Source organism: Loxodonta africana, chromosome 15 (assembly GCF_030014295.1).
Source record: "Loxodonta africana isolate mLoxAfr1 chromosome 15, mLoxAfr1.hap2, whole genome shotgun sequence".
NCBI classification, from domain to species: Eukaryota; Metazoa; Chordata; class Mammalia; order Proboscidea; family Elephantidae; genus Loxodonta; species Loxodonta africana.
The window spans coordinates 41136828-41162669 of NC_087356.1; the positions used below are offsets into that span (position 1 = coordinate 41136828).

General features: G+C 38.3%; 1 protein-coding gene across 1 annotated transcript in view; it reads left to right on the forward strand.

Moving 5' to 3' along the window:
- Positions 1-25842, forward strand: part of KCMF1 (potassium channel modulatory factor 1) — an 85988-nt gene that overhangs the window by 35487 nt on the left and 24659 nt on the right. The window contains exon 2 of the mRNA XM_064268787.1: positions 18006-18173. Coding sequence (XP_064124857.1) covers positions 18006-18173 — 168 coding nt within the window. The remainder of the gene's footprint in view (positions 1-18005; positions 18174-25842) is intronic.

A 25842-nucleotide genomic window follows, 5' to 3' on the forward strand; every position in this document is an offset into this window, starting at 1 on the left:
AAGGCAAGCATTCTTTACTAGTTAAGCTAAACTGTTGTTTGGTTTTAAGAAGACTTAGGGGGATACTTTTGGTTTAAGGTTTAAAGATTATCTCAGGGCTATAGTTGCAAGGGTTCTCCTGTTTTGTTTTTAGTTTTTCAGACCAGCCCGTACAGGTTTGAAATTTGATGTATGTTTTACTGGTATTCTTCTTTACATGTCTCTGCAAAATGCTAGATCTTTTCATAAAAATTATTACCTTTCTTAAGAGTGCTTGTTTCTTGGGAGGGTGGAGCCTAAACCCTTTTCTCTGTGCGTTGCCCCACAGACTTGCTTACAGGGTCTTCAAAACAGAGCAGTAGTTTCTATCCAGGGTGCATTGCTTTAAGGCAATTTGTTATATACACATGTATATAAAAGTACTGGATTTTACATTTTTGTTTCTTTTTAAATTAAAAAAAAATTATGTGGTAAAAATATATATATAGCCAACATTTCAACCATTTTTATTTCAGTGATAGTAATTACATTCACCATGTTGTACTACCATCACCACTATCCATGTCCAAATACCTTTTTTGTTTTTACATGTAAAATTGTTATAACAAAACCGTGGCTGACAAAGGATTCATTTCTTAAAAGCCCATTTTTCACCATCCATGCATCACTTCATTGCTACGGCTTACAGCCTGGCCGATGTCGCCGCCTGGTGGCTGGTGCCTAAAAGTATTTGGTGCGTCATCTTTACCTACTGAATTGTTTTTTTTTTTCGTCCTATAGGAAGAAATACCTGATATTCAACCCTTTCTTCTCCAGCCTTCTGCTTTCATCATTTAGTCATCCTTACGTAACAGAAGGCTATTATAAACACAAGCGTGTTACAAACACACATTAATCTCTTTTTCTCTTCTCTCCTTTAAAGCTCTTTTTCTCCAGGAATATGTGTCTCCTTTTTTCATTCACTTCATTCACTCAAGAAATGTTCGTTGAATCCCTCCGTCGTCCCAGGCATTCTTTACACACCTCCTTTTCCTTTATTTCATGTGAGTCCAAGAACAGCTGTAATCATGGTTGAATATAATAGTAGACAAGTAGTATAGAAGCGTCTCTATTTATAGACAAGGGGTTCTGAAAGGTTCTTCCTGAGCTCACTCGTTAGCAAGTCCCTTGTTACTAAGCTGGGTTTCTGTTTGCAGGCCAGGCATGCATTTCTGTGAAGTAGGATCATAGACCAGTTCTTCAAAGCGTGGCAAACCAGTTGTTCCAAAATGAACCGACTTTCTCTATACTGAAAACTCGTAGAGATTGATTAAACTTCCCTTCTTTGATAAGGTTTGTAAATGTAATATCCAACCCCTGCCTTTCCACCTACTTAGGATGTATTTGAACTAGCTCTGAATCATCCGTAAGTACAAAGGAAATCGATCACACTTCCCACCTGCCTCAGGGTTCCGCTCTAGAGAAGTCACCTGATTAGTAAAATTAAGGTCTCTTAGGACACAAAGAGTAGAGGGAAAACCAGTAAACATGACATTAAATGTATATTGTGAGGATTAACGATGTAGTAACATAAATTGTCTGGCACGTAATGAATAATGAAGTTGCTACTAGTACTTCTTGCTAAAATGTAGCTCCACGTGGCAAAGCTTTTTATCCACTGCTGTCTCCCCAGCGAATGTTCCTGCCCAATGCTGCCTCCTGGCACACAGGAGAGGCTCAGTGACGACCGAACGGCGATGAATGCTTTGTTGTCACCTATCAGAGCTCTCAGAATTCCACCTGAAAACAAAGTAGAAATGCTGATGCTCGTTATGGAAAAGGTTGTTTTAAATTGCTGAATGAATGCATCATAGTTTCAAGCAAGTCTAAGTGTGAAGCACATACATACTGCAAAACCTGCAAACTAAGTTGCTACTTATTTCCCCTACCTGGATGTTCGGTCACCCGGCGCTGTTCCTTCTGGACCTTGCCATACACCCCCTCTCATTTCTTTGTCTCCTGACTCTTCACTCATTTCTTTTTCTTTTTTTAAAATAATAGTTTATTGTGCTTACACAGCAAATTAGGTTTCCATTTAACAATTTCTACACAAATTATTCAGTGATATAATTTATGTGTTTCACAATTTGTTATTATTCTCATTCATTCTGTCTGGTTGTACCATTTCCAGCACTCCAGCTCCCCTGACCCCTGACCTTTCTCATCTTTGCTTTAGAGTAATCTTTGACCATTTGGTCTCATAAAGAGGATTTTGTAAAGGAGCTCATTACTCACTGATTATATTCATTATTTTATGAACCAATCTGTTGTTTAGCTAAAAGGTGACCTCAAGGGATACTTTTGGTTTAAGGTTTAAAGAGTATCTCAGGGTGATAAGCTCAGGTAGTCCTCTAGTCCCAACCAGTCCAGTAAGTCTAGACTTTTTAACAGTTTGAGTTCTGGTCTACATTCTTCTCCCCTTCTGTCAGGATCCATCTATGTGGCCCTTAAATCTTTTCTTGAATGATATGTACATATGGGTATCTCCCTTAACCACAGGACATATATTTAAAAAAAAAAAAAAAAAAGCAGTGTAGTTATATGTGTATTAATAGAGTTTTGTTCTTCATTCTAAGAATAATTAAGTAGAGCAGTTTTTTGTTTGTTTAAAAGAAACAAGCCTCTGAAGGTACTTTTTACCTTTACAAGGCCTGTGGTTTGTATTTCCCCCGTGGTTCTTTTAATAGAAGGGAAAAAAAGCTTTTCAGTTCTGATCTTGGCTCTTAGCTTGTGAAGCAGTCATACAATTTGTTGTATCCAATCTTAATTCCTTCTTCCAACGGTTTCACTTGTGAAGATTTACTTTGGCCATCCTCTCTTTAAACAAGAAATTCTGGCCACTTCTGCTTTTCACTGAGTTACTAAGTTCATTTCTTTAATGGCTTTTGTGCTCATCTGAGATCGTCTTCAAAGGGTATGTGGTTTTTCATCCCCAGAATGCAAAGGGACTCTTCTTAGGAATTGGCTTTGTCGTTGTAAAACTAGAGGTGTAGATCTCTATGCAGTTCTCAATATTGAACTTACTGTATAGCTTTAACACACAAACACACACCTGTTTTGAAAGTCACACTTGTTGAGAGATGTATGGGCCCTGAAGACAGAGTACTCAGGACATTTCACAGAATAAAAAGAGGCCCTGCCCCAAATTACATGGGTTTCCCAAGTCAAAACAGGTTCTACCTGTGTCAGTGTCAAAATTAAGGTTAAACTATATTTTCTAGCATTTTCATTTATCTTGGCAGTGAACTTGAGTAGATGGGGAATCACAGACACCCCATCATAACCTTATGATACGACTTACGCCAGTTTCCAGTTTACACAAACTGGTGATAACTGAAGCTATTTAAGGATAAGATATGTATTATTTAGCTAACTCAATTTTTCTACAGGGTATGTATTCCAGTTGCTATTGAGTCTCTTGCCACTCGTGGCGATCCTGTGTATGTGAGTAGAACTGGCACCATGGAGTTTTCACTGGCTGATTTTTGAGCAGTAGATCACTAGACCTTTCTTTCGATGTTCCACTGGATGGACTCAAACCTCCAACCTTTCAATTAGCAGCTGAACACGTTAATCATTTGTACCACCTGGGGTGTATATGGAAGCCAAAAAAAAAAAAAACATTGCCATCAAGTCAATTCTGCCTCAGTAAGCATCTAGGACAGAGTAGAACTGTCCCACAGGGTTTCCAAGGTTGTAAATCTTTACGGAATTTGACTGCCACATCTTTCTCCCGCAGATGGGCTGGCAGGTTCAAACCACTGACTTCCAGTTAGCAGCCATGCACTTAAGCACTGTGCCACGAGGGCTCCTGGAGTGTATATAACCACATACACACCCATTGCCATCAAGTCAATTCTAACTCATGGGGACCCTATAGGACAGAGTAGAACTGCCCCATAGGGTTGCCAGGGAGTAGCTGGGGGATTTGAACTGCCGACTTTTTAGCTAGCAGCCCACCTCTTAACCACTGAGATACCAAGGCTCCAGAGGGTATATAGTATAGGGTAAATGAAACCTAAATATATAGATATATTAACCCAGATAGATCTCAATGCTATTTACACAACTCATGGGTCTTCAGCCTCGTCTTTCAGGGCAGTATCCTATTTGACAACTCCTGTTTCTGTCATGACGTAATACTTTTCTATAGGAACTTTAATTCTTAACATCTTAATTATATCTCGTTGGTAATCTTATCAAAAGCAACTCCTGTCTTCCTGTCAAGGAGTTGATAGTTTTACTTGCGCCACATGTGTGTTCTGTTTCAGGTTTCCCTGAGCTTCGTAGTACTGGGTGAGACCACTCTTGTTAACAAAAACCGCTATTGCAACTAAGAGCTACCGCGTTTTCTCTAGCAGGAACTGTGGATGACCTGCAGTTGGCACTAGGGAGCAAAGTTTGTCAGTCTGTGGCATAAAATGGCACAAATTCTGGCAGATAGGAAGGGTGCTGTTTTGAGTGAGAAACCCCGGATCCTTTTCGAAACTAAATGAGATTTTGTAATTGAGTGAGCGCATGTACACGGTCTGTTCCTGTGTCAGAGTGCTGCTATGGAGAACCTATGGCAAAGGCCATGCATGCATGCTTCTGTGCTTTTGTGTAGAAATTTGGGGCTACGTTCAAGTCAGAGGTGGTATGGAATCTTCTATGAAATTAGATACTGATTTAACAAGCTTATGACAGTAAATTAGAAGGAATTAAAGGGCAAAGCTCTTATAAGCAAAACAATGAAAAGGGATAACAGGTTATAAGGAAAACTATGTTATTATAAAACATTTTTACTTCCCTGACTTCTCAATCATAATTCACTAATCACATAAAATATCTTCTAGCATACTTGCCACCATAGGTTATTTTACATAAAGTGAATCTTATGTTATGACGCCCTCTTGAGAACTTCCCTAACACAGTATTTGGTGATATAACTTAAACATGACATTTGGTGTTTGAAATAATGACCTTGAATCTTAACAGCTGTTAAATGTCTTTCAGTTTTTAAGGGACTAGGAAATAACCCACTTTAGAGACAAAAAAAGTTAATAAGTTTAAAAAAAAAAAAAAAAACCAACACCGTGTTTCTTAAAGGACTAAAAGCTGGATTTTCGGTAAAGCCTGCCCTCCCCCCTTTACTTGAACAGTGGCATTCAGATTTAGAAAACTTTGAATTAAATCAGTAAAGTAGAGCCAGTGAGGCAGAAGCATCATTAACACTTTTTGTTGTTTCGAAATGTCCTTTTCTACAGTTGGCCTTTAGCTTTGTTTATTCATACTTGTCACTTGTCAGTAGGCATCCTTACCACGGAAGGAAAAGGCAGGCCTACAGAGTAACGTCATGTGAGACACGCGCCAAAAAGTGATGATGTTGAGAGATGGGTTTACCTTCCTGGTATTGTTGTTGTTGAGCGTATACACAGCAAAACATATACTAATTCAACCATTTCTACATGTACAGTTCAGTGGCTTTCATTACATCCTTCGAGTTGTGCAGTCATTCTCACGCCCCTTTTCTAAGTTATTCCTCCCACCTTAACATAAACTCACTGCCCCCTAAGGTTCCTATTTACTCTTTCAAGTTGCTCTTTTCACTTTGATACCATGTAGGTAGTTCTTAAAAGAGCATAATGCTCAAGGCAGACATATTTTTCTAGTTAAACTATTGTTTGGTTTTAAGAAGACTTCAGGGGATATTTTTGGTTTAAGGTTTACCGATTATCTCGAGGCAGTAGTTTCAGGGGTTCATCCAGCCTGCAGGGCTCCAAAAAGTCTGGAGTCTAGGAGAACTTGAAATTTGGTTCTGCATTTCCCCCATTTGATTAGGATTTCTTTTATAGAACCTTTGATCAAAATATTCAGTAATGGGTGCCCACCAATGGGTGAATGGATAAACAAATTATAATATAGTCACACACAGTAGAATACTATGCAACGATGGAGAACAACAGTGAATCCTCAAAACATCACATAACATGGATGAAGCTGGAAGGCATTATGATGAGTGAAATTAGTCACAAAAGGACAAATATTGTATGAGACCACTATCATAAGAACTCAAGAAAAGGTTTAAACGCAGAAGAAAACATTCTTTGATGGTTACGAGGGTGAGAGAGGGGTGTTCACTAACTAGCTTCTAGACAAGGGTTATCTTAAGTGAAGGGAAGGACAGCACACAATACAGGGAAGTCAGCACAACTGGGCTGAACCAAAAGCTAAGAAGTTTCCAGAACACAACCAAACACTTCAAGGGACAGAGTAGCAGAGGCAGGGGCCTGGGGACCATGGTTTCAGGGGATAATTAGGTCAGGTGGAAACCTTGGTGGTGTAGTGATTAAGTGCTATGGCTGCTAACTAAGAGGTCAGCAGTTCGAATCTGCCAGGTGCTCCTTGGAAACTCTATGGACAGTTCTACTCTGTCCTATAGGGTCTCTGTGAGTCAGAATCGACTTGACCGGTAGTGGGTTTGGTATTTTGGTTTATAGGTCAAGTGACATAACAAAGTTTATTAAGACAATGTTCTGCATCCCACTTTGGTGTGTGGCATCTGGAGTCTTAAAAGCTAGCAAGAGGCCATCTAAGATACACATCAGTTGGTCCCAACCCACCTGAAGCAAAGGAGAATGAAGAACACCAAAGACAGAAGGAAAATATTAGCCCAAAAGACAAAAAGGGCCACATAAACTAGAGACTCCGTCAGCTTCAAACCAGAAGAACTAGATGGCGCCTAACTACCACCAATGACTGCTGTGACAGGGAACACAACGGAGAGTCCCTGACGGAGCAGAAGAAAAGTGGGGTGCAGAACTCAAATTCACGTAAAAAGACTAGACTTGATGGTCTGACTGAGACTGGAGGAACCCTAAAAGACACGGCTCCTGGACTGTCTGTTAACCCAGATCTGAAACCATTCCCGAAGCCAACTCTTCAGATGACGTTTAGACTGGACTATGGGACATAAAGTGATACTTGTGAGGAGGTTGCTTCTTCACGAGACTAAATGGGCAGCTCCTGTCCAGAGGTGCGATGAGAGGGTAGAAAGGAATAGGAGCTGGTTGAACGGACACAGGAACGCTAGGGTGGGAAGGGAGAGTGTGCTGTCAAATTATAGGGATGGCAGCTAGGGTCACATAACAATGTATGTACAAATTTTTGTGTGAGAAACTAACTTGAGCTGTCAACGTTGACCTAAAACACAATTTAAAAAAATATGTGTATATGTATAGTAATAGTAGCTGGGCGTCATCCAGTTCTTCTGGTCTTGTGTCAAAGGAGGCGGTGGTTTATGGGGCAGTTAGCCATACATTCCATATCCTCCTCCTTTTCCTGACTTTCCTTCTTCTGCTTCCTCATATTTTTTTTAGCACAGTTCACACTGCATTTATTGACAAGGTTATTATACCCCATCACAGCAGACTTTCGTTTGTGAATCTAAGTAGATGTTTAATCCCTTTTCAGCATTTTCAGTGTTGTGCTTAAAGCATTTTCATGCTGAAAGCTGTTTTGAATAATTAAATTCCATCCTTTTTTTGCTCAAATATCACCTTTTCAGTGAGGCTTTCTTTGTCCACACTATTTATCCTCCTCTACTTAATTTTTCTCCATAGCTCCTGTCTTCTGACATGCTCCATGACTTAATTATTTTGTTTTTATCAGGGCTTTGAACCAGTTCATTCTGGTTCAAATCCCTGCTGAGAATTTGCCTTTCTAACAAGTTCCTGGAAACCCTAGTGGCCTAATAGTTAAGTGCTGTGACCAAGGGGTCGGCAGTTCTAATCCACCAAGGCGATCCTTGGAAACTCTATGGGGCAGCTCTACTCTGTCCTATAGGGTCTCTATGAGTCGGATTCGACTCGACGGCAGTGGGGTTGGTTTTTTGGTTTAACAAGTCCCGAGGCGATACTAATGGTGCTGGTTAGGGACCAATGCTGAGAACCACTAGTAGAGCAGTGGTTCTCAAAATTTATCATACATAAGAATCACCTGGGGATCTTGTTAAAAGTAGATTCTGATTCAGTATATCTGTGGTAGAAATGCAAATTCTCAGCAGAGATTTGAATCAAAATGAGATGGTCTGAGGCCCTGGTTTTTATTTCTATCTTTATCCACTAAATGTTAGCTCCATGGAGGCAGGGTTTTGTCTGTTTTGTTGACTTCCGTGTCTCCAATACCTAGAACATGGTGGTCACACCATCTGTGTTTGTTGATTTTGCTGGGAAATTGCGGTCTTAATACCATCATTTCACTTCTGTGTAACTTGGTGGGATGTCAGTACAATTTAGAAATCTCCAGCTTCTTGAAGGCTATTTTGAAGACTAATTTAAAAGGTATGTTATTAATGAAATAAAATTGTCATCATTGTTAGGTGCCATCGAGTTGTTTCCAACTTATAACGACCCTATGTACAGGTAGTCCCCAACTTAAAATGTATTCAAGTTAAACCGAATTGCACTTAGGACCGTCTGTTTTTTTTTTTTTCCTGTGCACCTTGTTGTTAATAATATGAACAACATACAGTGTTGCAGTGTATACTATGCTGAAGGTATCATTCTCATGCCACCCCTAAAGACAAATAAAAATTGAATTTATAAAGAAATTGATAATAAAAGGCAATCATAGTGAAAACGATTCGACTTACTTCAGAACTGACTTACAATGGCATTGTTGGGACAGGGACTGCCTGTACAATAGAAGAAACTCTGCCTGGTTCTGCGCCATCCTCACAATCATTACTGTGTTTGAGGCCATTGTTGCAGCCACTGTTGTCAGTCCATCTCATGGAGGGTCTACCTCTTTTTCACTGACCCTCTACTTTACCAAGTTCTCTAGGTACTGGTACCTCCTGATAACATGTCCAAGGTATGTGAGATGAAGTCTCGCCATCCTCGCTTCTAAGGAGCACCCTGGCTGTACTTCTTCCAAGACAGATTTGTTCATTCTTCTGGCAGTCCATAGTATATTCAGTATTCTTCACCGTAATTCAAAGGGATCAGTTCTGCTTGGGTCTTTATTATTCATTGTCCAGCTTTCGCATGCATATGAGGCAATTGAGTCAGACACACCTTAGTCCTCAAAGTGACATCTTTGCTTTTGAACACTTTTTAAAAAAAGGTCTTTTGCAGCATATTTTCCCAATGCAATACATCATTTGATTTCTTGACTGCTGTTTCCATGGGCGTTGATTGCGGATCCAAGTAAAATGAAATTCTTGACAAATTCCGTATTCTCTCCATTTATCCTGATGTTGCTTATTGGACCAGTTGTGAGGATTATTATTTTCTTTATGTTGATGTCTAATCCATACTGAAGGCTGTAGTCTTTGATCTTCATCGATAAGTGCTTCAAGTCCTCTTCACTTTCAGCAGGCAAGGTTGTGTCATCTGCCTATCTCAGGTTGTTAATGAGTCTTCCTCCAATCCTGATGATGTGTTGTTCTTCATATAGTCTAGATTCTCAAATTATTTGTTCAGCACATAGGTAATAGTACATAATCTCACTGAAGGGAAATGAAATACCGAGCTAATAATGTTTTGTTTTGTTTTTTTAGTTACTATCAAGTTGGCTGAAAGTCATGGTGACCTTATGTAAAACAGAACAAAACGTTGCCTGGTCTTGTGCTGTCTTCATGATCTTGATATATTGTAGCCCATTGTTGTGGCAATTGTGTCAGTCCATCTCATGGAGGTTCTCGCTCTACTTCCCCTTTTTTTTTTTTTTTTACCACCCATTATGTTCTTGCCTATGTATTAGGTTTTCCCAATGATATATCCAAAGGAAGCAAGACAAAATTTTGCCATCTTACTTCTAAGGAGCACTCCAGTTTTATTTCTTCTAAAACCGATTTGTTCCATCTTCTGGCAGTCCATGGTATAGTCAGTGTTCTTTGCCAACACCGCTATGCAAATGCATCACTTTTTCTTCTTTTATTTCATCATCTAGCTTTCACATGCATATGAGACAGTTGAAAAGACCAGCACTTAGGTCAGGCACACCTTAGTCAACAAAATGACATCTTTGCTTTTTAGAACTTTAAAGAGATCTTTTACAGTAAATATGCCCAATGCAGGATGTTCTTTGATTTCTTGATTGCTGCTTCTATGGTGTTGATTGTTGATAAACGTAGAATTAAGTCCTTGACGACTTAATTTTTTTGTCCTTTTATCATAATGTTACTTATTTGTCCAGTTGTGAGGATTTACGTTTTCTTCAGGTGTAATCCATCCTGAAGGCTGTAATCTTTTTACCTTCCTCAGTAAGTGCTTCAAGTTGTCTTGATTTTTAGCAAGCAAGGTCTGCATATCCTGATTCTGCGTTCTTCATATAGTCCATCTTCTAGGATTTGTTCAGCATACAGATTGAATAAGTGTGGTGAAAAGGGTACAGCTCTGCTCCACACCTTTCCAGTTGTGAACCAGGCAGTGTTCCCTTGTTTTGTCCGAAGAAATGCCACTTGATCCATGTACGGATTCCACATGAGCACAATTAAGCTTCTGGAATTCATATTCTTTGTAATGTTATCCGTATTTGTTATGGTCTACGCAGTTGAATGCCTTCACATAGTCAATAAAACACAAGTAAACATCTTTCTGGTATTCTCTGCTTTTGGCCAAGATCCATCTAACATCAGCAGTGATATCCCTTGTTCACACCCTTTTCTGAATCTGCCTTGAACTTCTCACAGTTCCCTGTCAATGTATGGCTCCAGTCATTTTTTCATTATCTTCAGTGAAATTTTTCTAGCGTATGATATTAATGACATCGTTAGATAATTTTTGCATTCCCTTTGATTTCCTTTCTTTGGAATGGGCACAAATATGGTTGTCCAAGTAGCTGTCTTCCAAATTTCTTAGCATAGACAAGTGAGAGCTTCCAGTGTTGGATCCATTTGTTCAAGCATCTCAATTGGTATCCTGTCAATTCCTGGAGCCTTGTTTTTTGCTAATACCTTCAGTGCAGCTTGGACTTCATCCTTTAGTACCGTCAGTTCTTGATCGTATGTTGCTTTTTAAAATGGGTGAATATCAATTTTTTTTTTTTAGTGTGGTGGCTGTGTATTCCTTTTCTTTTTTTTTTTTTTGACACTTCGTGTGCCATTCAGTTTAGCTGTATTGATCATTATTGGTGATTGAATAGGAAAATTGAAAACAAGAAGAATCATTAATTGGAAAATATGACATTGATGTTAGAAATGACACTGGAGAATACAACCTTAAAATTTTAGGACTTTAATAACTTTTTTTTCTTATTTGATTCTTTCAGCAAACTTAATAGACAAACAGATTGAACAGAGAACACAAAGTGATTTGCCTAAGAGCTCATTGTTAAAGGCTAAGTAGTAACAGGAGTCCCATGTTCTTTTTTTTTTTAAATAAAAATGCATTAACATTTTTGAGACTCTGCAGTGTCCCAAAACTATGCTAGTTTTCTACCTGGAACCGATAGCCCAAGGGTTACTGTAAACAGTCCCAGCTTTGGATTTTTTTCAGAATGTGGTGGTAGAATAATTTGGAAAAGGATAATGGTGATGAACACGCAACGTAATGAATGTTACCAGTGTCACTCATGTACATGTAAAAATAATTGAATTGGCAAATGTTTTATATATTTTTACCACAATAAAAAAATTGCATGGGAAGTCAGGCCTGGCAGTCTACTTCCAAAAATCAGCCATGGTCTCAGGGAACATCTAACTCAATTGGCATACATAGTTTATGAAGAAAATGTTCTACATCCTACTTTAGTGAGTAGCGTCTGGGGTCTTAAAAGCTTGTGAGCAGTCATCTAAGATACTCCACTGGCCTCACCCTGTCTGAAGCAAGGGAGAATGAAGAAAACCAAAGACACAAGGGAAAGATTAGTCCAAAGGACTAATGGACCACAGGTACCATAGCCTCCACCACCAGACTGAGTCCAGCACAACTACGTGGTGCCCAGTCAGCACCACCAACTGCTCTGACATGGATCACAATAGAAGGTCCCAGACAGAGCTGGAGAAAAATGTAGAACAAAATTCTTACTCACACAAAAAAAGACCAGACTTACTGGTCTACAGAGACCGGACAAACCCCTAGAGTATGGCCCCCCGGACACCCGTTTAACTCAGCACTGAAGTCACTCCTGAGGTTCACCCTTCAGGCAAAGATTAGACAGGCCCGTAAAACAAAACAAGACTAAATGGGCACACCAACACAGGGGCAGGGATCAGAAGGCAGGAGAGGACAGGAAAGCTGGTAATGGGGAACCCAAGGTCGAGAAGGGGGGAGTGTTGACATGTCATGGGGTTGGCAACGAGTGTCACAAAACAATGTGTTTTAGTTGTTTAATGGGAAACTAATTTGCTCTGTAAACCTTTATCTAAAGTACAATTAAAAAAAAAAAAAGTTGCATGCATTTGCCCCTATTCCAATACCAGTCTTTTAATTACTGTAGCTTTATAATAGTTTTTAACATGTTAAGGGAGGAGCCCTGGTGGCACAGTGTTTAAACCACTCAGCTGCCGATCAGAAGGTTGGCGATTCAAACCCACTGGCTGCTTCAAGGGAGAAAGATGTGGCAGCCTGCTTCCGTAAAGATTTACAGACTTGGAAACCCTGTGGGGCAGTTGTACTCTGTCATACAGAGTTGCTGTGAATCAGAATCTATTCGACAGCCATGGGTTTGGTTATTTTGAATGTGCTGAGCAAAGCCCTCTTGTCTTATTTCTCATCAGGAGTATTTCAACATTCTTGGCCCTTGGAAATTTGCATAAAAATTTGAATCAGTTTATCATTCTCCACAAGAAAAAAAATTTTTTTTTTTTTTAAATTAGAATTGTATTGAATCAACATCATTTTGGGGAGAGCTGACATTTTATTATATTGAATATTATAGTCTATGAACCTGTGTTTCTATTTTTAACATTCTTTAATATCTTTGAATAAATTTTTACTAATTTGCTTTATAAAGGGCTGCCTATCTTTGATTAAATTTATTCATAGGACTTTTTTTAAAAATGCTGTTACAAATTTTTTTTTTTTTAATTTTATTGTGGTAAAATACATATAACAAAGCATTTGCCCTTTCAGCCATTTTTTATGTGTACAATTCAGTGGCATTAATTGCATTCACTATGTTGTGCAACCATTGCCATTGTTTCCAAATTTTCCTATCACCTTTTACAGAAACTCAGCACCCCTTAAGCAATGCCTCTCTATTTCCCCCTTCCATCCACCCCTGATAACTACTAATAAACTTTGGTATTTGCCTATTTTAGATATTTCATATAAGTGGGATCTTGCAATATTTGTCATTTTATGTTTAGCTTATTTTATTCAGCATAATGTTCTCAAGGTTCATCTATGTTGTAACATGTATCAGAACTTCATTTCTCTTTCTGGCTGAGTAATATTCCTTTGTACAGATATACCATGTCTTGCTTATCCATTCATCGGTTGATAGATACTTGGGTTGTTTCCACCTTTTGGCTATTGTGAGTAATATCGCAATGTCCATTGGTGTACAGGTATATGTTTGAGTCCTTTCAGTTCTTTGGGGTATATACCCAAGGGTGCACTTGCTGGACCATATGGTAGTTCTGTGTTTAACTTTTTGAGGAACCAGTAACCTGTTTTCTACAGTGACTGCACCTTTTTACAGTCCCACCAGCAATGTGCAAGTGTTCCGATTTCTCTACACTTTTACAAGCACTTGGTGTTTTTCGTTTTTCTGATAATAGCCATCCTAGTAGAGGTGAAGTGGTTCCTCATTGTCGTAATTTGTATTTCTCCAATAAGTAATGAAATTGAGCATCTTGGCATTTTATTGGCCATTTGTAGATCTTCTTTGAGGAAATATCTATTCCAATCCTTTGCCCATTTTTTGATCGGGTTGATTGTCTTTTTGTTGTGAAAGTTGCAAATGGCATTTTTTTTTAATTGTGCTTTTAGGTGAAAGTTTATAAATCAAGTCAGTCTCTCATACAAAAAGTTATACTCAACTTTGCTATGTACTCCTAGCTGCTCTTGCCCTAATGAGACAGCACGTTCCTCCTCTCCACCCTGTATTCCCTGTGTCCATTCAACCAGCTCCTGTCCCCCTCTTCGTTCTCATCTCACCTCCAGACAGGAGTTGCCCACATGGTCTCATGTGTCTGCTTGAGCCAAGAAGCTCACTCCTCACCAGTATCATTGTCTATTTTATAGTCCATTCCAATCCCTATCTGGAGAGTTGGCTTCGGAAATGGTTCCCATCTAGGGCTAACAAAGGGTCTGGGGACCATGACCGTCAGGGCCCCTCCAGTCTGTCAGACCATTAAGCCTGGTCTTTTTACAAGAATCTGAGATCTGCATTCCACTGTTCTGCTCCATCAGGGATTCTCTGTTGTGTTCTCTGTCAGGGCAGTGATTGGTGGTAGCCAGGCACCATCTAGTTCTTCTGGTCTCAGGCTGATGGAGTCTCTTGTTTACGTGGCCCTTTCTGTCTCTTGGGCTTATCGCAAATGGCATGTTTTTAATAATATATTTTCCATCTGTTTGTGGAGTAAAGAAATACAATCAGTTGTTAAACTGGTGTTCACATCTGGCAGCCTTGTGTAGCTAGTTGGGTTTTCTATGTATAAACAAGTATACCATCAGTGATTAAAAGGCTTTTCCTGTCATTAAACCTTCCCATTGAATTTAAAAGTTTAATTATCTATTTTTCATATCTGGAAGTTCTCTTTGGTTCATTTTCAGATCTGCTGATGGTCTCTTTTCAAGCTTCTCTTCTTCTTTTAACATATTTTGCATTATTTGTTTTCTAGTTTTTTTTCCTTGTCCTTTAGATGAAGATTTACAGAGCAAATTAGTTTCTCATTAGACAATTAATACACATATTTTTTTGTGGCACTGGTTACCAACCCTGTGACATGTTAGCAGTCTCCTCTTCTCGGCCCTAGGCTCTCCGCTTCCATTCGTCCAGCTTTCCTACCCCTCCTACCTTCTCGTCCCTGCCCATGGGCTGCTGTTCCCATCTAGTATTTTATACGTGGTTGAGCTACGTGTATTGTTTATTTTATGGGCCTGAAGGGCGAACCTCAGGAGTAACCTTAGCATGGAGTTAAAAGAGTGTTCAGGGGCCATACTCTCAGGGTTTCCCAGTCTCTGTCAGACCAGTAAGTCTGGTCCTTTTTTGTGAGTTTGAATTTTGTTCTGCATTTTTCTCCTGGTCTTTCCTAGACCCTCTGTTGTGATCCCTGTCAGAGTAGTCCATGGTGGTAACTGGGCACCATCTAGTTGTACTGGGCTCAGTCTGGTGGAGGTTAAGGTAGTTGTGGTCCATTAGTCCTTTGGACTAATCTTTCCCTTGTGTCTTTGGTCTTCATTCTCCTTTGTTTCAGCAAGAATGGGACCAGTAGATGTATCTTTGATGGCTGCTCTCAGGTTTTTAAGAGCCCAGATGCTACTCATCACAGTCAGATGTAGAATATTTATAGACTGTGTTATGCCAGTTGAGCTAGATGTTCCCCGAGCCCATGGTCGCCAGCCCTCAGCCCAGTAGCTCAGCCCGTTTGAATGTGTCTGTGAAGTGTCTATGACTTCGCCCTGGTCAAATTGTGCTGACTTCCCCATATCATGTACTATCTAACCCTTCACAAAAGTTACCATTTATCTACTACCTAGTTAAGTGTTTTTTCCCTTCCCCTCCTCCCCTCCCTCATAACTATCAAAGATTGTTTCCTTCTATGTGGAAATACTTTCATGTGTTTTTATAATAGTGGCCTCAAACAGTATTTATCCCTTGGTGCTTGACTTATTTCACTCAACATAATGTCCTGCAGATTCATCATTGTTTATTGTTGCATAGAATTCCGTTGTGTGTATGTACCATAGTTTGTTTATCCATTCATCTGTTAATGGGCACTTAGGTTGTTTCCATGTTTTTGCTATTGTGAATAATGCTGCAGTGAACCTGGGTGTGCCTATGCCTATCCGTGTGACGGCTCTTATTCCTGTGTGTGGATTGCGGAATTATATGGTATTTCCATTTCTAGCTTTTTAAGTAAACACCATATTGTTTTCCAAAATGGTTGTCCCATTTTACATTCCCACCAGCAGTGCATGAGAGTTTCCAATCTCCCCACAACCTCTCTAGCATTTGTTATTTTCTGTTTTTTTTTTTTTTTGATTCATGCCAGTAATGTCAAGGTGAGATGGTATCTCATTGTAGTTTCAATTTGCATTTCTCTAATGGCTAGTGATAGCAAGCATTTCGTCATGTGTCTATTAGCCACCAGAATGTCTTCTTTGGTGAAGTATCCATCCATGTCTTTTGCCCATTTTTTAATTGGATTATATATCTTTTTACTGTAGAGGTATTGAATTTTCCTATATATTTTAGAGATTAGACCTTGGTCAAATATGTCATAGCCAAAATTTTTTTCCCAGTCTCTATGTTCGCTGTTTACTCTTTTGGTGAAGTCTAGATGAGCATAAGTGTTTAATTTTTAGCAGGTGCCGTTTATCTAGCTTATCTTCTGGTATTTGTTTATTGTTAGTTATGGTTTGTACGTTGTTTATACCATATATTAGGGCTCCTATGGGTTTTGGGTAGTGTTGGCCTTATTTTTTCGTCCATGATCTTTATAGCTTTTGGTTTTATATTTAGGTCTTTGATCCATTTTGAATTAGTTTTTGTGTATGGTGTGAGGTATGGGTCCTGTCTGATTTTTTTTTTTTACAGGTGAACACCCAGATGTGCCAGCACCATTTGTTAAAAAGACTGTCTTTTCCCTTTTTAATGGACTTTGGGTCTTTATTGAAGATCAAGGGGCCATAGGTGGATGGATTTGTATCTGCATTCTCAATTCTGTTCCATTGGTCAGTGTGTCTGTCATTGTACCAATACCAGGCTTTTTTGACTACTGTAGCTATATAGTAGGTTCTGAGATCAGATAGTGCAAGGCCTCCTACTTTGTTCTTTTTCTTCAGTAATGCTTTACTTATCTGGGGCCTCTTCCCTTTCCATATAAAGTTAATGGTTAGCTTTTCCATCTTGTTAAAGAATGTCGTTGGTATTTGGATCAGGATTGCATTGTATTTGTAGATTTCTTTGCGTAGTAATTGACATTTTCACAATGTTGAGTCTACCTGTCTATGAGTGTGGTATGACTTTTCCATTTACGTAGGTCTTCCTTGGTTTCTTGCAGTAGTGTATTGTAGTTTCTTTTGTATAGCTCTTTTACATTTCTGGTTAGATTTTTTTCCTGAGTATTTTATTTTTTTAGGGGCTTTTTATAAATGGCATTGCTTTCCTGATTTCCTTTTTATAGTTCTCTTCATTGTGTGTAGGAATCCAACGGATTTTTTTTTTTTTTTTTTGGTGTATTTATCTTGTATCTTCTACTCTGCTGAAATCTATTAGTTCCAGTAGTTTTCTTGTGGAGTCTTTTAGGTTCTCTATAGTATCATATCATCCGTGAATAGGGATAGCTTTACTTTTTCCTTACCAATTTGCATGCCCTTTATTTCTTTTTCTTACCTTATTGCTCTAGCTAGGACTTCCAGCACAATGTTAAATAAGAGTGGACATGAAGGGCATCCTTGTCTTGTTCCTGTTCTCAGGCAGAATGTTTTTAGCCTCTTCCTTGAGAATGATGTTGGTTGTTGGTTTTGTATAGGTGCCCTTTATTATGTTGAGGAATTTCTCTTTTGCTGTTTTATTGAGAGTTTTTATCAGGAATGGGTATTAGACTTTATTGAATGCCTTCTCTGAGTTGATGGAGATGACCGTGTGATTCTTTTGTTAATGCAGAAAAAGTGTTTTCATGTTTGATCAGATATTTTAAGTTATTTTCACCAAGAGTGTAAGTCAGGGTAATGAATTCACCATCCTGTTGGAAATTCATATATTATTTCACTATGTTGTTTCTCATTATTTTGGAAAGAAAATGTGGGTTAAACAAGCACATTAAAATTTTAATGAAAATGGAGAGTAGCCTTTTATAGCTGCTAACTAAGTATATTTCTTTTTTATAGGTGTCAGCTGTGATGCATGTTTAAAAGGAAATTTTCGAGGTCGCAGATACAAGTGTTTAATTTGCTACGATTACGATCTTTGTGCATCTTGTTATGAAAGTGGTGCAACAACAACAAGGCATACAACTGACCACCCAATGCAGTGCATATTAACGAGGGTAGATTTTGGTAAGTATTCAGTTAAATTTTAATGGGTTATCATTTAGAACTTTGTGTACATGTGTGTGCGAAAATAAAGGAAAATATCCTTAAAACTATTCCCAATATCATACCTGAGGCCTCAGTTCAATTAAATACAAAATGAATCTTCCTTGTATGTTCTAAGTAATTCTTTCTCTTAATCACAGTTTACTTGCTTATGAAAACCATTTAGAAATATACTCAACTGATAAGGCATGAAATGAAAAAGTGACTCAACAAAAAAAGAATAAAGTTAAACTGACCATTCTTGCTGACAGTGCACAAGTACAAGTTCTTGTTCTAGTTACCAAAAAGCAGATAGTTTCTACAGTTGATTAGAAGACACCGTCTTTTCTTAAGAAAAGCTATAAATGTTTTATGCTGTAATCTCTTACTCCTACCAGTCTCTGTCACACTCACAAGAATGGAAGATGATGAGTATTTCTCACACTTTCGTGAGTGAAGGCTAAAACCTGTGTGGTAAAAAATATTATGGCTAAAAGTAAAAAATCAGAGCATTTTAAGATTTTGCAGTTATAAAGGTCTTAATTAGACCAGAAATGTACAGTCACAGAACCCTAAGTTAGAAGGGACCTTAAAGATCTAAGACCAACGGTTCTCTAAGCCTCTTCTCACCTCCATATATAATATATCTAGATAGTTAACTAGATGGTAGATGGATGAAAGGATATATGGGTGGATGGGAATCAGAACTTTCAAAACAGGGCTTTAGAATCTGTATTTTTTTAGAGTAGTTTTAGGTTTACAGAAGAATTCATCAGGAAGTACAGAGAGTTCCTATATACTCCCTTCTGACATTATGTCCCAGATTACCATCTTGTATTCTTGGGATACATTTGTTACAATTGATGAACCAGTATCAATTATTGTTAACAAAAGTCCATATTTTACATTAGGGTTCACTCTTTGTGTTGTATAGTTCTGTGAATTTTGACAAATGTATAAAGTCCTGTATTCACTTTATAGTATCATACTGAATAGTTTCACTGCCCCCAAAATAGCTTGTGCTCCACCTGTTCATCCCTCCTCCTTCCTCAGACCTCCTGATCTTTTCACTGGTTCTATACTTTTGCCTTTTCCAGAATGTCATATAGTTGGGGTTCAGTGGTAGAGTTCTCACCATTCATGTTGGAGACCCAGGTTTGATTCCTGGTCAGTGCACCTCATTCGCAGCCACCACACACCTGGCAGTGATGGTTTGCATGTTGCTGTGATGCTGAACGGCACTGGGTGGATTTTTATGATGCTGAACAGGTTCAGCAGAGCTTCCAGACTAAGGCAGGCCAGGAAGAAAGGCCTTGTAATCTACTTCCAAAAATCATCCAATGAAAATTGTATCAATCACAAAACCGTTTCGTTTGGTTGTGCATGGGGTCACCATGAGTTGGGGGACAACTCAACAGCAGCTAACAACAACATAGTTATGCCTTTTCCAGAATTCATATAGTTGAGATCATCTAGTATGTTTCTTTTTTGGATTGGCTTCTTTCACTTACCAGTATGCATTTAAGGATGCAAGTCCTTTATCAGATATGTGTTTTGCAAATAGCAAGGACCATGGCATGTTGAAAGGGGATAAAAATCAACCTGAACTCCCAGTGGTCAAAGCTGGGAAAATTTGAGCAACAAAATAACTAACAATAGTATTGGACAATAATTTAAATAATAAAATAAGTATCTTTGAGCCTACAGTGTTGTAAATAAACCAAAAAAAAGAACAAAACATTGCCATCAAGTCAGTTCTGATTCATAGTGACCCTATATGACAGAGTAGAGCTGCCCCACAGGGTTTTCAAAGAGTACCTGGTGGATTCGAACAGCCAGCCTTTTGGTTAGCAGCCGTAGTACTGCTAACCACTATACCACCAGAGTTTCCATTGCACATAAATAAGGAAAAAGAGACAGTTCTTGAATTCTAGTTAATAAATGTAGAAGAAATGAAGGAAATAAAAAATAACCATAAGAACACCACAGTAATAATTGCTGCAGGCAAAGTCTACCAGTGGACCATGGTGGACAGAAGTTTGAGGAGAAACCAGATATATACATATTCTCAAAATATCTCCCTCAAAATAAATATTTAATAAGTACAAACAGAAAAATAGTAACTTAACAGTGGCGAAATCACCATTTTAACCAAGAGATCAAGGTTAACATCACCAGTAATAAGGTTTATCACATCAACATCATGTACCCAAGATGTGATGCACCGAGAAGGCCACATCACCTCTGGTATTCCTGCCAATAATGCATAACCTCAGTCTAATCATGAGACACATCAAAGGAGCCCACATCGAGGGACATTCTATAAAATAACTGACTAAAAACCCAGTGCCGTCGAGTCGATTCTGACTCATAGCGACCCTACAGGACACAGTAGAACAGCCCCGTAGAGTTTCCAAGGAGTGCCTGGCGGGTTCGAACTGCCGACCCTTTGGTTAGAAGCCGTAGCACTTAACCACCAGGGTTTACTACTCTTCAAAAGTCTAAAGATCATGGAAAGATTGAGGAACTTTTACAAACTGGAGGAGACTAAGATTTTTGACAGCCAGATGCTATGTGGGATCCTTGATTCAATTCTGGAATAGAAAAAGACCATCAATAGAAGAAATGAACAAATCTGTTACAGTTTGTAGTTTAGTTAATAGTATATTACCAATTTTTTTTTTTTTTTTTTACCAATGTTAATTTCTTAATTTCAGTAATTGTCTGTGGCTACGTAAGATATCAATACTGGAGGAAGCTGGATGAAGGGTATACCTGAACTTTGTACTATTTTGGAACTTTTCTTTAAGTCTAAAATTGTTTCAAAATTAAAAGCTTCATAAAAGCATATGTTGTTGTTGGTTAGGTGCTGTTGAGTCCGTTCTGACTCACAGCAACCCTGCATATAACAGAACGAAACACCACCTGCTCCTGCACCATCTTTGTAATCGTTGCTGTTTGAGCCCATTGTTGGAGCCACTGTGGCAGTTCATGGAGATTGTCCTCTTTTTCCATGACCCTCTACTTTACAAAGCACGATGTCCTTTTCCTGAACTGGTCCCTCCTGAGAACATGCCAAAAGTACATGAGATAAAGTCTTGCCATCCTCGTTTCTAAGGAATAATTCCACCGTACTTCTTCCAAGATGGATTTGTTCATTCTTCTGGTAGTCCGTGGTATATTCAATATTCTTCACCAGCACCATAATTCAAAGGCATCAATTCTTCTGTATTCCTTATTCATTGTCTAGCTTTTGCATGTGTATGAGGTGATTGAAAAGATCATGACTTGGGTCAGGTGCACCTTAGTCTTCAAAGTGACATCTTTGCTTTTGAACACTTTAAAGTCTTGGGCAGATTTTCCCAATGCAATACATCATTTTGATTTCTTGACTGCTGGTTCCATGGACTTTGGTAGTGGATCCAAGTAAAATGAAATCCATGACAACTTCGGTATTTTCCGTTTATCATGATTTTGTTTATTGGACCAGTTGTGAGAATTGTTGTTTTCTTTATGTTGAGCTGTAATCCATACAAAAAAGCATGTGCTTAGATATAATTTATAATCCAGTCTGTTACTATCTACCTTTTAATGGGAGAACTTAGTCCATTTATCTTCATAGAGTTTAATGATATAATTGGGTTTATTTATGCCATCTTAGTAAACTTTCTATTTGTCCTGGTTTGTCTCTTTCCTTTTTTTTTTTTCCCCTACTACTTCATGTATACTTACTAAGCCTAAAGTGGTCAGAAATTTCATCCTCATCTCAAACAAAACAAAAAGCTTAGAGTGCTCTGACTTAATATTCCATCTCAACTTTGTTCTTGTGTGCCCCCCTCTACATTTGCTGTAATTTGATATTATTTTTAGTGCTGTTTTACACAGTCCTATTTACCTGCATATTTACCAATATTGTTGCTCACCATTCTTTCTCTCTCTCTTTTAGTCATGCTTTAGGTGAAAGGTTACAGAGCTAATTAGTTTTTCATTCAAAAACTTATACACAAATCGTTCTGTGAAATTGGTTGCAATCTCCGCATTGTGTCAGCACTCTTCCTGTTTCCCTTTTCACCCCAGGTTTCCTGGTTCCATTCGTCTGGTTTTCCTGTCCCTTCCTGGCTTCTCATCTTTGTTTTCGGTCAGATATAGATAGTTGATTAATTTCTCACCTGTGTTATTGTTTGTTTTATAGGCCTGCCTACCTGTTGTTTAAATGTTTTTTTTTTAACCCGTTGCTTAGTATTCCATTGTGTGTATTACCACAGTTTAATCCATTCATCTGTTGATGGGCACTTAGGTTGCTTCCACCTTTTTGCTGTTGTGAATAATGTTGCAACAAACATGGGTATGCATATGTCTATTTTTGTCACAGCCCTTCTTTCTTTAGGGTATATTCCTAGGAGTGGGATTGCTGGATCATAAGGTATTTGTATTTCTAGCTTTTTGAGGAAGCGCCATATCATTTTCCATAGTAGTTGTACCGTTTCACATTCCCTCTAGTAGTGCATAAGAGTTCCAGTCTCCCCACAACCTTGCCAACGTTTGTTATTTTCTGTTTTTTTTTTTTTATTATTATTAGTGCCAGTAATGTCAGGGTGAGATAGTATCTCAATGTAGTTTTGATTTGCACCTCTCTAATTGCTAATGATCATATATATGCATTTCTTCATGTGTCTGTTAGCAGTCTGAACATCTTCTTTGGTGAAGCGTCTCTTCCTATCTTTTGCCCATTTTTTAATTGGATTATTTGTCTTTTTGTTGTTGAGATGTTGAAATTTTCTATAAATTTTAGAGATTAGACCCTTGTCAGATATGTCATAGCCAATTTTTTTCTCCCAATCTGTAGATTCTCTTTTTACTGTTCCGAAGAAGTCTTTTGTTCAGCATAAGTGTTTAATTTCTAGGTCTCGTTTATCTAGTTCAGTCTTCTTCTGTGTGTGTATTTTTAGTTATGTTTGGTATTGTATTTATGCCCTATATTAGGGCCTCTAGTGTTGTCCCTAATTTTTTCTTAGCATTGTCCCTGTTTTTTCCTCCATGACCTTTATAGTTTTAGGTTTTATATTTAGGTCTTTGATCTATTTTGAGTTAGTTTTTGTGTATGGTGTGAGGTATGAATCCTGTTCATTTTTCTACAGATAGGTATCCAATTTTGCCAGCACCATTTGTTGGAGAGACTGTCTTTTCCCCATTCAGTAAACTTTGTTGAAAATTAGCTGTCCATAGGTGGATGGATTTACATCTGGGTCCTCAGTTCTGTTTCATTGCTCTGTGTGTCTGTTGTCGTACCTGTAACAGGCTGTTTTGACTACGATGTGTGTATAGTAGGTTCTGAGATCAGGTAGTGTGAGAACTCCTACTTAAATTCTACTGGCTAGGATTTTTGTTGAGAATTTTTGCATCCGTGTTCATGAGGGCTTTTGGTCTCTAGTTTTCTTTTTTAGTGATGCCTTTGCCTGGTGGTGTAGTGGTTAAGTGCTACAGCTGCAAACCAAAAGGTTGGCAGGTTGAATCCACTAGGCACTCTTTGGAAACCACATGGGACAGTTCTGCCCTGTCCTATAGGGTTGTTATGAGTCGGAACCAACTCAACGGCAATGGGTTTGGTTTATTTTTTTGTTTGTTTTGCCTGGCTTTGGTGTTACATTCTTTCCCTTTTTAAAACAGATTATTGAGATATAATATACGTACCATGCAATTCACTCATTTAACATGTACCATTTGATGATTTTTAGTTTATTTACAGAGATGTGCAACGATCACCATGGTCAGTTTTAGAACATTTTTATTGCCTCAAAAAGAAACATCAAATCCTTTATCCCCCATCTCCCCTCCGCCTCAAGCAACCACTTGTCTCCTGTCTGTCTCTATAGATTTACCTATTATTGAAATTTCGTATGAATGGAATTATTTAATATGTAGTCTTTTGTGACTGACTTTGTTTGCTTAATGTTTTCAGGCTTCATCCAAGTTATAAAGCATGTATCAGTACTTCATTCCTTTTTATGTCCAGATAATATGCCATTGTGTGGATATACCACATTTTGTTGATCCATCCGTTGATGGACATTTGGGTTTTTTCTACCTTTTGGCTATTTTGAATAACGCTGCTATCAAGGTTTCTGTCCAAGTTTTTGTGTGGACGTGTTTTCATTTATATTAGATATATTGCTGCAGTTGCTGGGTCTTCTGGAACCTCATGTTTAACCGTTGGAGGACGTGCCAGACTGTTTTCCAGAACAGCTGCACCATTTACATTCCCACCAGCAGTGTATGGGGGTTCCAGTTTCTCCACATCTTGTCAACACTTGTTATTTTCTAGGGTTGGGGTATTTTTTTTTTTTTTTCCATAGCCATCCTAGTGGGTATGAAATGGTATCTTATTGTGGTTTGGATTTGCGTTTCCCTGATGGCTAATGATGTTGAACATCTTTTCATGTGCTTATTGGCCATTTGTATATCTTCTCTGGAGAAATGTCTATTCAGATCCTTTGCCATTTTTAATTGATTTATATGTCTTTTATTATTGAGTTGTAGTAGTTCTTTATATATTCTGCATACAAGTCTTTTATCAGATATATGATTTGCAAAAATTTTCTCCTTTTTACTTTCTTGATGGTATTCTTTGAAGCATGAAATTTTTTGTTTTAATGTTGCCCAGTTTATTTTTTGTTTTATTGTGCTTTGGTGTCATATCCAGGAAACCATGGCCTAATCTAAGGTTCCAGAGATTTACACTTAACGTTTTCTTTTAAGTTTTATAGTTTTAGTTCTTATATTTGGGTCTTTGATCCATTTTGAGTTAGTTTTTGTATGTGGTATGAGATAAGGGTCCAACTTCATACTTTTGCCTATGTATGTTGAGTTTCCTAGCACCATTTGTTGAAAAGACTGCTCTTTCCAAAGTCAATATTCTTGACACCCTTGTCAAAAATCAATTGACTGTAGATATGAGGGTTTTTTGTTTTGTTTTGTTTTTTGGATTCTCAGTTCTAGTCCATTGATCTGTATCTGTCTTTATGCCACTACCACACTAACTCAATTACTATAGCTTGCTTTGTAGTAGGTTTTGAAATTGAGAGTGTAAGTCCTCCAGATTTGTTCTTTTTCAAGATTGTTTTGGATATTCTGGGTCCTTTGAATTTCCATATGAATTTTAGGATCAGCTTGTCAATTCCTGCAAAGAAGCCAGCTGGGGTTTTAATAGCGAATGCTTTGCATTTGTAGATTCATTTTGGGGAACATTCCCTTCTTAAAAATATAAAATTGTCTGATCCATGAACACGGGATGTGTTTCCATTTATGTAGGTTTCTTTACCTTTGGTGACCCATTGACTTATGGTATGCCAGCCACTCTTTATGCCTCTGGAGTTCTTTGGGAGTAAACTTTTTCCTGCTGAAAGTATTTCCTGGCCTTCAGTGGGTACTTGAGTGATGGCAAAAGACTAAAGAAACATTAGTTGAAGCAAAATACCTGGAGTATGAGGCTTGCAGGAAGTGTGATTGGGTAAAAATTTTGACTCTTTTGGTTTTCATACCCCTAGATAATCCCTGTAAGCATATTTATGGCTTCCTGTGTGATAGTTAAGGAGTCCTGGTAGGCCTGGTTTTGGTTTTTTTTGTGTCATATTTGGAAAACTAGAGGTTTCCC